Raw genomic sequence first — 16,480 nt, 5'->3', positions numbered from 1 at the left:
TATTTGTATTTTTTTAAAAATGGTCCTACATGATTCCCTAGATTTAGTACCTACTATTATTCTAATTACTCTTCTTTGTAGTAGGAATATACTGTTATTGTCTGTAGAATTTTCCCAGAATATTATTCCAAAACTCATTATCGAGTATCACAAAGTATTTTGACTTAAGCTATCGATATTTACAATCTCTTGCATAGATCTAATAGCAAAAAAAGATGAATTTAGATTGGGAATAATTTCTTTGATAGCATTTTTCCAATTTAATATATTATCGATTTGTAAGCCAAAAAATTTGTTTGTTGTTGTTTCTATTAGGGACCTGTTGTTAATTATTATGCCTGAAATTTGCGAGATTGATTTTGGGCAGGATTTAAATTGAAATATGTTAGTTTTGTTAAAATTTAATACTAATTTATTGGCACATATTTGAAGGAGAATTGCCTCTGTTAAAGATTGTAATGTGTTTGAGTTGTTGGCTGTAATTACTATACTTGTGTCATCTGCAAATAATATGGGATGACCTAGATCTTTTATTAGAGGGGCAAGGTCATTTATGAACACTTGAAAAAGTAGGGCAGCTAATATTGAAAAAAAAAAATTTATTTGCAATTTCATTTGGGTTTGACTTTTTTGTATTGTTAGATATAAGGGTATAGCTTTCGTTTACTTTTTGATCATCCACTTTCTTTTTTAATTATGTTCCAAGTTTTGATTTTATTATCATCGTTTTGTATTGTTGTATTATAGTGTAATTCTTTAGCTTTTTTTGGTCACTTTGTGTAATTTTTTGGAATAATTTTTATAGTGTTGTTTTAAGTGTGTCATTATTTTTCTAGTCTGTCTGTATACAGTATATAACAATTTCTTGGTTTTGCATGAGATTTTTAATACTTTGTGTAATCTTTTGTTGGATATTTTTTTCGTTTTTATACTTTATAGGAAAACTGCATTAAAAATATTTAGAAATGTTTTATGAAACTCATTGAATTTACTGTTCATATCGCTTTGACCTGATTTCCATGTTTCATTTTTAAGATTTGTTTCAAAACTATTTAACGATTCCCCATTCGTGGTTTTGAATCTCACTTTAGTTGGTCTTTTTGATGACGTATTAATATTTATGTTTGGGAGTTGAGCATCATGATCCAAAAGACCATTAATTTTTGGGGTTGTTTGAGATATACCTATTCTTTCCTTTCCAATAAATATATTGTTTATTGCAGTAGCTGAATCCTCTTGTATTCTAGTTGGAAAGTTGACTGTGTACATTCAATTGAAAGATGCTAGCAATGAATTTAGTTGATTTCCTATTTCTTTCTGTTAGGTAATCGACATGATGTCTCCTCAAATAATGCATTCATGTTTCAGTTTCTGTGGGTATTCCAGTGTTTTTTCCAGTAAATGAATAAAATTTTCATAGTCTTCAGATTGCACTCTATATTTCTAATTCAACAGCACCCTTAAAGTCTGAGTTCATGATTGAAGATAAAAGTTATTTGTAAATGTATGTGTGCAGTGCATTTATATTAAACATTAATAATCTAGTCACTTCCTATTAATTGAAACACATTTGGATAACCTAAAAGAATCCCTAAGTACTTCCACTATAGTCTGTTGATCTGATTGCCAGTCATTCAAAAATGATTTTTATATTCAAACCTTATTTATACGCATTGCTAAGATCTGCATAATTTAAATCATTCTCCTTCAGTTACGTGCTCACGGTGGGCAGGAATCAGGCATGTATTGGGCAGGCGAGGAGTCCAGTGGTGGCCACACAGTCCCTAATCTCCTAGTGAAAGGGTTCTTAATCTGGGGTCCATAGACCCCTTGGGGGTTCTTGCATGGGCTTCAGGGGGTCCGTGAAAGTCACATAACAAGTTAATATGTATATTCAATATGTTATTTCAACGTAAAAAGCAGAAACATATCTAAAATTGTTTCTCACTTTTTTTTTACATATTTATAGGGAAGGGTCTATAGCTTTTACCAGATTTTCAAAGGGGTCCGTGACTCAAAAAATGATTAAGTACCATTGTCTTAGTGGGATTAACAAGAATATTTTATCGCTTCATTTCAATATTATGTCGTTTAAAATTAGAGAGTTATATTTATAATATGTTTACATTATCTATACAACAATATGTTTTGCTTTATGCATTTTCTGTTATGTTTTTGACAATATTTAATTACTTCATTTCAACTTGTCTTTTCAAATTAGATAGCAATATACTGTATGTACATTATCTACACAACGAAATGCTATTATGATTTTGCTTTATCTATTTTCTTATACTGTATGTTTTGTTTTCTGTGTTCTGATAAGCAAGGAAATGTCTGAAATAGTAATTTACTTTCCTAAAACAATTTACCTCATTGATGACGTTTGCTTTAAAATTTGTATTAGTTGCATACAAAAACAGATTAAAAGTGTTAAAAGAAATGGTATAAGATCAGATTAAAATGTATAAATAAAATCAACATTTATATATTTATTTATATTATGTTTTTTTTTTTTTTTTTCACTATAACAGTGTGTCCACATACTAAACATTTGGCACGTTCGCCAGTTTGAACAGAAAGAAACCGTTCCTCTCATTGGGAGCCTTGAATCACTTTAAATGTAGTGCTGGTACTTGTTCTGTTCTCTTTGTAAATAGTTCCCTTATTGTAGCATGAAATATTTCAATCTCCAGTAATTTCATCCCTATATAATATTATTCTACGTTTAATTTGTACTTCAGTAACTAATACTTTCTTTGTTCTTATATTTTGCAGTAAATTGTCCTGTCTTTATTAATCAGGTAATGTTTTAGTACTTTGATTTTATTTTAACTGTAGTTGTAATCCCTGGTAGAGGGGAAAAGAAGGTCTGCTGACCTTATCTCTACCAGGTTAAATAATTAAATAAATAATTGAAGGGAGATAGAAAGGAAGGAATAAATAAATATATAAAGAAATGACTAAAGAGAGAAAGAAAAGATGAAGAAAGAAACAAAAGAAAAAAGAAAAACGAATAAACAAAGAATTAAATACCGGTAAATAGAAAAGAAAGAAATAAAGAAGAAAGAAAAAGAAACAAATAAATAAATAAAGAAAAAAAATAAGTCTGGTAACAAAATAAGTACCTGAATATTAAATAAGTAAATGAATGAATAAATAAATGAATACCAGTAATGTATTAGTAGACCTATCCATTTTACAAACTGCCAGCAATGTTACTACTCGGTTACGTTAATTTTGAGCAGCCGACACTGTCTGTAGACATGTGCAGCAGATTTTCAGTGCACACACACCTAGTGCCCTGGGCACACAGTAGGCAAAATGCCCACCGTGAGCATGTCTGCTATAGTAGCAGCTTATAGCCTCTTAATAACTGTTAGCTCTCTAAATTACAAAATCGTTTAAGAAATAAATCTTATTTTCCTTCTTAAAAATATACTTTTTCTTTTCTAAAGATATGTAGAATAATTGTAGTTCATGAACTGAGGAAATACAGAAGATACTGTAGTGTATATTGAAAAAGTGTTATGGAATTTGTATACTTCACATTTTTTGTGTTGTTAAAGTAAGAATATTGCATGTTTATCAGCTTGCACTAATAGGATTAGAAAATTCTGGTATAGCTATGTACGAGACGCGTCCATAAAGTAACTTTCCCACTCATCCCATAGCTAGCAAACCATATGTTTCGCGAAGCGACTGCATGTACGTGATAGAGTAATGTCCTGGTAAGACGCATGTGCTAGCGGAACTTCCTGAGTGCTCTCAGTAGCTTTGTTGCATTGGTTGAAGATGGACACTCCTATTCCAGCTCCCGCCGCATGTGAAGTGCGGTCAGTGATAAAGTTTTTGAATACCCAGGGTATAGTACTGATTGAAATTTATCGTCAGCTGTGCCAGGTCTATGGGCCTAACGTCATGAGCAAGCAGATGGTGCATTGCTGGTGTAGACAATTTTCAGCAGGACGCCAAAATGTGCATGACGAGGAGCGCAGTGGGAGGCCAAACATCATCAAAGACGACCTCGTGGAGCAATGCATCATCTGCTTGCTCATGATGTTAGGCCCATAGACCTGGCACAGCTGATAATAAATTTCAATCAGTGCTATGTTCTGTGCATTCAAAAACTTTATCACTGATCGCACTTCACACGTGGCGGGAGCTGGAATAGGAGCGTCCATCTTCAACCAATGCAAAGAAGCTACTGATAGCATTCGGGAAGTTCTGCTAGCGCATGTGCCATGCCAGGACATTACTCTATCACGTACATGCAGTCGCTTCGCGCAACATATGGTTTGCTAGCTGTGGGACGAGTGGGAAAGTTACTTTATGGACGCACCTCATAAATCATTTCATCCCTCTTTTCCAGTCCTTAAGCATGCAACAGTCTGAGTAATTACTTGGTGTGTTGGCTACAACTGTTACACGAAAATTGACACCATAGAAATGCATCAAATGAGCTCAAATTAGATGCATTATATTGTCGTTCCTGCAATAACTATATGTGACATATTTATCGATTTTCAGATTTTTGCTCTATTACATAACTTAAATAGTGATACAGCAAATAATAAAATTTCTTATATCTAATTATATTTCTTTGTTTCGAAAATGTAAGAATTCACAGTCTCCTATATACAACTGCCATAAGATCAATAAATGTGTTTTCTCTTCCTACTAAAAAATTTTATATTTTGTACATAGGAGTTATTGCAGGAACAATGACAATATGAATAAATGGAAAATCACAGAAAATAATAATAATGTAGTAATTACAACATTGAAAAAATTTATCTGTATAATATAGTTCTTCTCTGTGTTTTTGTAGCTTTTTCCACAAATTTTACTATTAACTGAACTTGTAATAGGTGTGAATTTCTATGTTTTCTTGTTGCTTTTATAGAAAGGAGTTTTTCCGGATCTCTTAGCTACCAGTGGAGACTATTTACGAGTGTGGCGTGCAGGGGAACCAGAAACGAGGCTTGAATGTGTTCTAAACAATGTGAGTGCCGCTGGTTAGCCTTTTTTTCTTTTGTATATTATACTGTATCGTTCCTTTAAATTATTTATGTAAATTGTAGGTCATACGAGTTAGTTTTCTTCAATTATTCGTGAAATATCTAAATTTTTGTACTCATTTTAGATTCATGACTTTGCTAGCTGCACTTAAATGCTTGTCTGCTATGGAAGTTCTTATTGGTCTCATCATCAGTGAGATAAGTTGAGCTCCTGTGCCATCATCCGAGTTGTCATCTGTGGATTGTTTGAAATAATTTAATGATTTAATTAACTAGCTAGCTAGCTAGCTAGCGAGTACCATTAAAATTATAAAACAAAAATGTTTCTAGCCACTACCGTAAGAGCCAGACTCGAGTATGGTGTGGTCTTGGCCAATAATATAACATAAAATTTACGAGGACGGTTTACTAAATACAGTAAGTAACTTAATTCAAACCAATAAATAACACACAAGAGCAAAAAAAAAAAAAAAGAGAGAGAGAGAGAGAGAGAGAGAGAGAGAAAGAGAGAAAAAACGCATTTAATATACATTGATAATCAGACAGAAGCCAGTGATATTCATTAAAAACATGAATATAGTCGACAGAAATAAAAGGTAAAAAAAATACATTTGTTAATATTATATATCATGAATAATTTTATAAATTTCTTTTTTAAAACTTCATATATTTCAAATTTGGGAAATGGTTTGTAATTTTATTATAAAGTCTTGGACCGAAACTAGCACTATGTTTAAGAGCTGCACTTGTATGACATTTAGGCTCAATTAATGGAATGTAGACTTTTGTCTTCGAGTACGATATTCATATCGTTTAGATTTATGTTTTATTTGATTTCTGTGGTAGTAAGTTAGTAAACTATATTTATAAATTTCTTCAATAGTTAATACTTTAAAATCTGTATAAATTAAATTTCTTAGGTAATCCATATTTTTGATCAGACAAATTTTTATTAATCTTCTATGTAATAAAATTAATGGATTAAGTACAGATGATGCTGCTCCACCCCAATTTATTACACCCTATTATATTAATGATTGTACTGAAGCTAAAAATATTATTCTCAATGCCTCCTTAGTGATATAATTTCGAAGTATTATGAATTTATAAATTCTTTCTTATCCTTGTACACATAAAATCAATTTGTATATCCCAACATAAATGATGATCTATAATAATTCCTAAATATTTGACTTGTGTGCAAGGTGTTAGATATGGGCAATTACAATAATTATTTGTTAATTCATTACATGAAATATTATGTATTACTAAGTGATATTTATTCATAGGTGGAGGTAATATCCTTTATGCTTTGCACGTCTGTAACCATAGACATCTCAGCACGAGGGTTTTCTTTTAGGGAGAAATTTCCAGTTCGAAATCGAGTAAACCACTTTTGACACGCCCAATTTTTCACTGCATCATCGTAAACAGCACAGATTTTTCGTTGGATTTGTGAGGCAGTTTTACACTTAAGATAATAAAACAGCTTAAGATGCCAAAAATATTCCTTTTTGTTTTCCATGTTATTTTTGTAAACACTCGCAATTCCATGCTGCTGCATTCAACGTCAGTCACAAGCGCGTAACTGACATATCCAGTAGCGGGTCTGGTTGTTGAACACTATGTCACAGGAATGTTTTGGCAGCTATGATAACTTCACTGTACAGAGTGTAGCATTTTCAAGTGAAATATATGAAACTTACGATAAAAGAGAACATACGAATATATAATAAAAGAAAAATAAACCTGAAATATAAAATAAATAAATAAAAAATGGGCAGTCATTAGGATTCGAATCATTACCAGTACTAAATTGAAAGCTTTTAACTTCCAATTCTAGCATCTTTGTTATGAGTTATTGCAGTGTCAGTGGCAACTGCCTCATCAAGTGATACAATACCTTACAAAGGAGATAAGAGCAACACATACTCTAAGAGGTTCAAGTACAAGACAGTGTCAAGTTTTTCTGTCCTAAGTTGTACATATTTGCGTAAGATATGGCATGGAAAAATTAATCTGCTAACCATAATTTACTATTTTTACCGATATAGTGCAACATAAAAATATTCAGGATTGTCAAACTTACTTTACGATGAAACAGCATACTGATGACAAATTTATTTACACAAATATACAGGGTGTATATATATATATATATATATATATATATATATATATATAAATGTGGGGGGTGTTCCTGACACCAAACCATAACAAAAAGTTCATATGAACATGGGTCTGCAAACCCTTCGTTAGGGAGTTATGAGTTTATTAGTAATGGTGCATGTGATACATTTCACAACACACATTTACAAAAATTATTCAAAGTGACCTCCTCCTGCTTTGATGAATGCCCTGAGTCTGCCTTTAATGCTTTACCGTACTCTGTGCAAATGTCCTGGGATGTTACGGATTTGATCAAATGACGTGCTGCTACCATATTCTCATCTGCTAGGCCATAAATGTAGTGCATATCAGTCATTTCTCTTAATGAATACATCTTGTGATGTGATGAATGTTACTGTGGATAACACAAAATAGAACAAAAGGCAATCAGACAAAACAAAACAAATGTCATGACCAACCGTAATGAAGAAAGTGGGGAAAAATGCAAGTTTGAGGTGAATTACATAATCAGGGGTCACTACAGGAAATGCCTTTCATAACTCCCTAATGAAGGGTTTGCAGACCAATGTTCATATGAACTTTTTGTTATGTTTTGGTCTCAGGAATACGCCCCCACATTTATGGACACATATATAGATGCACCCGGTATAAAACACACATATATAACAATTACACCATAAACAATATAAACACAATAATCTGCACTAGCAGTCTTGTTTTGTACAGCAACGTCACTTTCACTCTCACTATCGGTTTCTTCTTCTGCTGCAACGTCACTTCCTACGTCAGTCAGACAGCTACAGACATCATCTTTACTTCCATTGAAGGTATTTGATATATCTTTCACTTCGAAAGTTTTTATGACTATTTTTACAGCAGCAGATTTCAAGCAATGAAGCCTGTTTAACATGATTATCTCGTGTTCCATTGTTTGCATTGACTCATTGTAATGTCGTCCAAGGAATTTCTTAAACAGTTCTTGTAAAGTTCGGTCATCCCACTGAGTATGATATCTATTTCAGACTTCTCATCGAATCTTGGATTTTACCTTGTCTATAAGGTGGCCTCAGCAGCTTTGAAAATAACATCGACATCTGTTATAGTAGACCATGAGGTCTGCTAACCTACACCATATCAATCGAGTCTGTGATAAAATTTTCTGTCTTTCAGTCGTTCTCTTGCATATGTACAATAATTCCTGCAGAAAACTTCTCCTTTGGCAAAGTCTTTATTTTGGAGAGGATATAGTGTGGCAATTTTCTACCATCTGCTGTAATGACAAGCATGAGAGTGCAACATTGTTTTTTCTGAACTTGTAGTTTTTACTTGGGTGTTTCTCTGTTCAGTAATATTCACAATTATATTTTCTAGTTTACTGAACCATTCTGGGTTTGAATGCTGTTGCCAGTTTGCGACAAAAAAGTAAGTTTCCATTAATTGAGAACATGTTTTTGGAATACCTTCAACATTAACTTTGTATTTGCTGTAAATTTTGGCACATCATCATACTATGAATAGACAGCTTCCACTTATTCATAAATTGAAATACCCAACCACAGTTTGTCTGCAACACCTGAAAGGATATTTCCTATCTCTTAAGCATTTTATTAGCTCCAACCTGAAGCATTTCCAGTGTTATGGCATATCTCGACTTTCTGATGTCCATTGCATATTTGTACAATTAATTTTCCACTTCTAGATAACGTACATTTCTTTCTCAGACATACTATCTTTGATTTTGAAGCATTTTGCAAGTCCTTTCTTCAGTTGCACCATTTATGCATACACTTTGCATCTACATCATAGTCCACACCTGTGGAGTAACGGTTAGCGCGTCTGGCCGCGAAACCAGGTGGCCCGGGTTCGATTCCTGGTTGGGGCAAGTTACCTGGTTGAGGTTTTTTCTGGGGTTTTTCCTCAACCCAATATGAGCAAATACTGCGTAACTTTCGATTTTGGACCCGGATTCATTTCACAGGCATTATCACCTTCATCTCATTCAGATGCTAAATAACCAGAGATGTTGATAAAGCGTCGTAAAATAACCTACTAAAATAAATTTACGTCATATTTCTTAGCAGCTGCTTGCATTCCATTTTCTTCCATGTACGATAGAACTTTGATTTTAAACTTCGTGATAACTCAGTTTTTTCCTATAACTTCACTACATGATGTTGGACATGCTTGTAACAGACATGTTAAAACTCAGTCTTAATTCGACAGTGTTTTCATTCAATTGATTAAAAAATTTAACATACAAATACAATATAATTATTACAGTATTAAAACACACATTGAAAATCGTGTTCACTACATGAATATACAACTTACCCAAAATTTACAGAACATGCTAGCAAATATAATAAATCACTGGTGCTAACCACTGCCAAACTTCAGCAGAAAGAGTGTGTGGACATGGAAAGAGCAGTGCCAGCTTAGGCACATTACAGTATAACATCCATTTTTTATCATTTTACTTGATAAAATATAAATTGAGGTTGGTTCCGGAAGAACGGCACATACCCATAAAGTGCATTTTGAGATAATGACCTGCAAAGGTGTTGTGTTGCCAGTACGCATTTCAGACACAATTTTGATTTAGTTCCTTATCTATACTAATAATAAATCTGTAGCCGAAATTTTTCTGGTAATTTTCGATTTTCCAAAAATAATTGGTCCTAACATATATAATTAACCGCCCTGAAACCGAAAATCACTTTTTTGAAATTTTTGTATGTATGTATGTATGTCTGGATGTTTGTTACCTTTTCATGCGAAAATGGCTGAACCGATTTATATGAAAATTGGAATATACATTAAGTTCGCTGCAACTTAGATTTTAGGCTATATGACATTCAAAATACATTATTTAAAAGGGGGGGTTATAAGGGAGCCTGAATTAAATAAATCGAAACATCTCGCTTATTATTGATTTTTGTGAAGTATGTTACATAACAAAAGTTTGTTTAAAAATGATTTCCGATAAGTTTTATTCCTTGCAAAATTTTGATAGAACTGATATTTAATGAGATAAATGATTTTTAATGTTAAAATACAATGCCATCTAAGGTGGTGTGATGAAATGAAAACAAATGACTACGTCTATAAGGGGCCTTGGACAACAACAATCGAAAGCTATGAAACATAGCCTACAGAGAATGTTTCTGTGTTTGTATGAAGTAATATCGGAAGCTAACTTAACCGATTTGTATAATGAATTATTATTTCACCATTGGAAAGTGTAGTTTCTCTAGATGGACATAATGCTATAATGTTATTACAGTAACTTCTGAGTGCTCTCTGGACCAAAATGACCGCATTTTAATTATTTAAATATAGTTTAAATTAAGTAACATATTAAACAATTTATCCTTCTATCAAACACGAATGTTCCCTGGATCAAATGCCCTATTTTAATCATATAATTACTTTATTTTTATTTCTAACAGGTGCAGCGGAGTGCACGGGTATGGCTAGTATTTTGTAAATTCATCATATGTTATTATGCTAATATATATTACATTTGTAAACCTACTGATATTTTGTCACAATAGTAAGTACAGTAGGTACGACCTATGTGCCCTTTTTCCAAAGATACTTTTATTTGCTTTAAATAAACTTAAGGAGTGATGAAAACGAAAGAATAAACAAAGGTAAAACCACAGTCTAGTATATACAGTCGCGAAGCTCAATATGTAGTAAATATGCAAACATTAGGTAGTTGCTCACCACTAGGATCGCTAATATCGCCTCATTACAGGCAATGCAAAATAGTACCATCACAGTCTATTGCTTCTAGCACCCTCAAAACTCAAGCTTCGTGACTGTATATAGTAGACTGTGGTAAAATTATTTACAAAATAATTTGAAATAGAAAAAATTATTAACATAGAAAAATATTCACCATATCATCGTATTTCAATGAATAGTATAGCAATAATGATAATGATAATAATAATAATAATAATAATAACTCATTAATCAACTTATTTTACAAAACTTTTGTCTGTGCATACATAGGCATAGTACTACTTTGTTTTTCTACAAGTTATGAGCTTCTTCGAAGACAAATTCTAGCCATTTCACATCGTCCTTGTTTAAGTACTTAAATAGAGATCTTATGTCATCAACCTTGGCTTGGCTGATTGTTGGGAATGAAGCAATCGTAGGTTTGATATCATTATACCTATTTCTATTCAGGCTGATGAAATAGTTGAAGGGAATCCATAAGGGGTTGTAATTTTTGGAGCACAGAAAAGTACCATCCACTTTGTATTTCACTATAACATAATTCATAATCGTAAATTTGCATCTTGGAGATAGAGCCTTCATGAAATAGGGCATTAAAACTGTATCCTACTCTTTTATAATAATATGATCCATTACAACCTCAAAGTTACTAGGATGTTTTCTGCGTGCTGCTGTAGCTTTCAACCATGGTTTTGCACTTCCAATGATTTCTTTCTTTTTCATAGCAGATCTCACGAGTCCAAAGTTTCTGTCACATTGTGTAAATAAATGGCCACGAACAGGACACATGGATTATTTCAACCTGATATACCTTGGCAAACCAAGCAGAAAATTTCAGAAGCGTCGAATTTCTATTTTGTCCTCCTGCAGCATCAGACATCATTATGACAGTTTCCACGTTAGGAAAATTTTTAAGATTTATTTGAAAGCAGTCATACAAAAACGATGCCACTGAATTAGCATTCTTTTTTGCTTGAGTTTCCATGAAACAGCAGGAGTAGGAGTTTTCATGAAGCAATAATAGAACAGCATTACTCCAAGTATATTTCATTATTTAATAATAATTACAAGATAAGTTTTTAAATTGTTACACATAAAACACTATCACCAATAAGCACATACTCTATAGGCCTCAATCTGTAAATGGTTGAACCAACTGGGCAACAGCGTATGGACAGAATGATATACCTGTGAGCAGTGAACTGCCCATGCACATGGGATGCTCGATCCTGACCCTTAGCATCGTTGCATAAACAGCTCTCCTGCCCAGTTGTAGCATAGTCAAGAAACGAAAAATGTAGGTATATTCCTGTGAACTCGAGTAGTCAATTAATGCAATCTTTGGAAAAAGGCTTATGTGCCCCTATTCTGGAACATGCCTCAATTGAAGTTTAATACAACATACACAATTGATCATTGCATTGAACATCAAACAGTGCGATAATTTTTAAATGTTGAGTTTAGAAACAAGTAATTGTTTTCTATAAAAATATCTTCAAATTTTGAGTGAGGCTATTTCACGCACAAGTATATGCGATATGGCATTTAAAAATATCAAGTGTGAATTGTAGAGTACATTCATAACACAGTTATGTAATTAACTTTTTATTTAATTTTTCCCAGAACAAAAATTCAGACTTCTGTGCTCCATTGACGTCATTTGATTGGAATGAAGTGGATCCAAACCTGATAGGAACTTCAAGTATAGATACGACTTGTACAATCTGGGGTTTGGAAACGGGGCAGGTAAGTTATACCTTATTGTTTCTGTTTCCACACAGTGATTTATACTAAAATATTGAACTATGTTCTGTTACACATCAGTAGATGTAACAATACATAATAATTGTATTCGAAAGTTTTCTTCAACCTTTCATCCGCTAGTTCTCTCTTTGAAAGAGATCATGCAATTATTAAAATAACAAACTACAACCCTAATATACCAAATGATAAAATAGAGTTACAATATATACCAGCGAATTCTTTTAGGAGAAACTCCATTGCAGAAATAATGATACATAAGTTTGTTTAGATTAATATACAGTGATCAAGTGAAGACAATTACTGGTTGAAATCAACTCATTTTAAGTGATTTGTCACTAGGATGTACCTTTACCCGGCTTTCATATGACAGCAGCCAGAAGTACAGTAAAGAAGAATAAGTGATTGCTGTCATCAGACTATACGAATATACTATGAGAACTGAAAATATGAGTGTCAAGAAACTTCAAATTTCAGCTAAACAACTGGATAAAATAAAAAAAGTATTATATATTTTTTACATCTTGATTACACAACTTTTAACACTGTATCACTTCAGAATATGTAAACAAGGTACGTTAGAATTTAACACAAGAAATTCTTATCATACATATTCCGAAAAAAAAAATATATATATATTTTTTTAATTGATTAACTAGCGGACTTACTCGTGTTAATTATGTAAGTTTGTGCGGCTTACAGCTGTTTTGGTGCTAGTCTCTGAGGATGGTGTGTGAAGCACTGAAACAGCTGTAAGCCGCACAAACTTACATAATTAACACGAGTGAGTCCGCTAGTTAATCAATTAATTATATTCAAGTGTTAAAAGTAGTGTACGCAAGATTCAAAATGGAATATATATTTTTGTTTCAAATATCATTCTCTATTACTTTTCAGGTAGATGCACTCAATGTTCATAAAAATTAATAAGTTTCACATTTATTGAAATACCAGTAATACTTTGTATTTCTATGACATTCACAATATGTGATACGATGTCTATGTATGTGCAGGTATTGGGTCGAGTAAATCTAGTTACAGGGCATGTTAAAACACAGCTCATAGCCCATGACAAGGAAGTGTATGACATTGCCTTCAGTCGTGCTGGTGGTGGAAGGGACATGTTTGCATCAGTAGGTGAGTGGCATAATGTAGTAAACTACTTCATGAAAATTCTTGTTATCTAGATTTTGACTTCGTTTAAATCTCTGAGCCAACTGACACAACTTATGAAATCAATATTGATTATGTGAGTATGCAATTTCTTTAATTATTCTTCTTATGCTCTTAATCACTTTATTGGGCGTCAGTCTAATTCCTCCTTCTCTCCTAGAAGGAAAATGAATTACAAAAATGCGTTTTTTTTTATAGGAGCTGATGGATCGGTAAGAATGTTTGATCTTAGACATTTGGAACATTCAACTATCATCTATGAAGATCCTCAACACACTCCACTTCTGCGTCTTGCTTGGAATAAACAAGATCCTAACTATTTGGCTACAGTAGCTATGGATGCATGTGAAGTAAGTGACATTTCCTTTATACAGTATGCAGTTAGGTGATTCCAGGATGTTGACTCAGTGTAAATGCTCCTCCAGTTTCCATACATAATACATAACGAGTTTTCATTGCTACATAATTGATAATGTGTGCTACAGTCATACGTAAATACATACCATTGAACCACAAATAATGGAGTTTTTAGTGAAAAAAAATGATGAGAATTTTTCTCATTGTATTAATTTTTTTATGTGGCATGTACAACTATGAGCAGTGGTGGTTTTAACACTTTTGTGCCCCAAGACAAAATGTATAATATGCACCCCCTCTTCAGACATGTTTTAATACCTACATATATAGTTTTAAAATAACCTGGAATATGCTATAAGTTGTTAATAAAATTACAAAAAAATATATAAATATTTCAAACTGAAAAATTTAAAACAAAAATGAATAAAGGAAAAAAACTCACCATTCATAGAAGTTTGCATCTGGCTTTGACGGTAGCAAACTCGTTGATCATATCTTCATAGTTGAGACAGCCATCAATCAGGAGTTGGCTTTGATGTGAAGATTGGACAAGATGTTCAGTCTCTTCTCAGACAAAGTAGAATGCAGATATGATTTCATCCTTTTAAGAGCCAAAAACAAGAATTCTGCTGAACAATTTGTAAGTGCCGTACACAAAAATATTGTAAGAACAATATTATAATTTGGAAACATGGACTGTAACCAGAAATAATGTCTAGTGAACTATCATTAAGTTTACTGAAAACTATGGAGGAGTCTGACAGTATTTTATAACTTTCCTTCCTCCTCTCCCAATTTTCATTCAGACTTACACATGCTTCCGCTCTTGCTGACCAACGTGTTTTTGATAAACTTTTTAGTGTAATGCTTCCTTGTTGTATGAAAGAAAACAGTAGTTACCAGCATTGTGTAGAACCAGAGAAAAAATTGCAAATGTTTTGCAACTAAATTCAATGAATGCGCTGCACAAGGCTTTCGGATTTCGTTCTGTAATGCGTGCCTGTAAACCTGTGTAGACAACCGACATATTGCTTGCATTGTCATAAGACAAGATTTTCAATACGGCTTCAGCTAGGTTTTCAGACTTGTCTCCTGGGTTTGGGAAAAACCAAAGGAAACATTCAACAGTCTCCCCCATTTTTGTCCATGTACTTTAATACGAAAGATAACTGATCAATATGTGAAATGTCTGCAGTAGAATCTACTACTATAGAGAAATATTTGGTCTGTTTGATAACACTAATAATAATTTTTTTCACTTGTTCAGAAAGTAGTGCTATTATTTCATCACAAATTGTTGAAGATAGGTAGCCTTTTTGTCCCTGTCCTTGATTTCCATGTCGTTAAACGTGCTTCTCGAGAAAAGGATTAAACTCAGTTATAAGTTCAAAAGACATCATAAACTGACCATTATGTAAAGAATGGATATTTTTCAACATGCCCACATAGAGGAAGTTTATGACTGGTTAGCTATTTCACTACTGCAAACACCCTTTTCAATATTGGAATTGGACTTCGGGTAATCCACCATGTACTGGAACTTGACATTTCCAACATTTCTGGCTCGTCTGGATTAGTGTGGTGTAACAAACCCAACCGAGTAGGCGAACTCCCTTGTCTTACCCTGATGATGGAACCTGTATGTAGTTCCGAAACGTTGGAAATGCCAAGTGTGGATTACCCAAATGTCCAATTAAATCACAGTCACCATGAAAGCCTAAAAACTCGTATACCTTTTTCAATACATTGCACCAGTACATTTTTTTTCTGCCTCAACATATGACTCGAAATGATTTTCTATGGTTCCAAGGGATTTTTTTCTTGTTAAAAGTGATAGTTCACAATTTTTGTGTTCAAGTAAATTTTCGTGATGAGAGATAATACTAGAAATGTTTTCCAATCTGAAACACCAAGAGTAGTGATTGTGGTCTTGTCTCCAACAATTTACAGGGCGCACAATGAATGGCACCAATGCCACAGGAGTATGCGAACTAATCAAGCAAAGTTTACCTCTGATTGAGGTTTTGCCTGAAACGTACAGCTATTATCAAGCAGTATACCACACTTGATGGTTTGTGTCTGAGGAAGAACAGTTGTTTTTATACATCTGAAGTCTGATTAGTGTAATATGTAATCTACATCCATCATAAGAAAAAAGCAACATAAACAAAGCTAGTAAGTATCGTTCAGTGATAGTCTGTTCTGATTGGTAGATTTCTGCAGAGGTACTATTTGCAGTAGTCAGTTACAACGCCATTCTAATTATTACTTTGTATTGGACGTTATGC

At 33.1% G+C, this 16,480-nt stretch overlaps 1 protein-coding gene across 5 annotated transcripts in view; it reads left to right on the top strand.

Moving 5' to 3' along the window:
* wap (DDB1 and CUL4 associated factor wap) overlaps window positions 1-16,480 on the top strand; it is a 141,989-nt gene that overhangs the window by 85,012 nt on the left and 40,497 nt on the right. For all 5 annotated transcript variants that reach the window (XM_069837878.1, XM_069837881.1, XM_069837879.1 and 2 more), the window contains 4 exons: window positions 4,907-5,005; window positions 12,525-12,647; window positions 13,676-13,799; window positions 14,034-14,185. In XM_069837878.1, the coding sequence (XP_069693979.1) occupies window positions 4,907-5,005; window positions 12,525-12,647; window positions 13,676-13,799; window positions 14,034-14,185 (498 nt within the window). The remainder of the gene's footprint in view (window positions 1-4,906; window positions 5,006-12,524; window positions 12,648-13,675; window positions 13,800-14,033; window positions 14,186-16,480) is intronic.

Source organism: Periplaneta americana, chromosome 10, assembly GCF_040183065.1.
Source record: "Periplaneta americana isolate PAMFEO1 chromosome 10, P.americana_PAMFEO1_priV1, whole genome shotgun sequence".
NCBI lineage: Eukaryota > Metazoa > Arthropoda > Insecta > Blattodea > Blattidae > Periplaneta > Periplaneta americana.
This window is presented reverse-complemented; position numbering and strand designations above follow the sequence as displayed.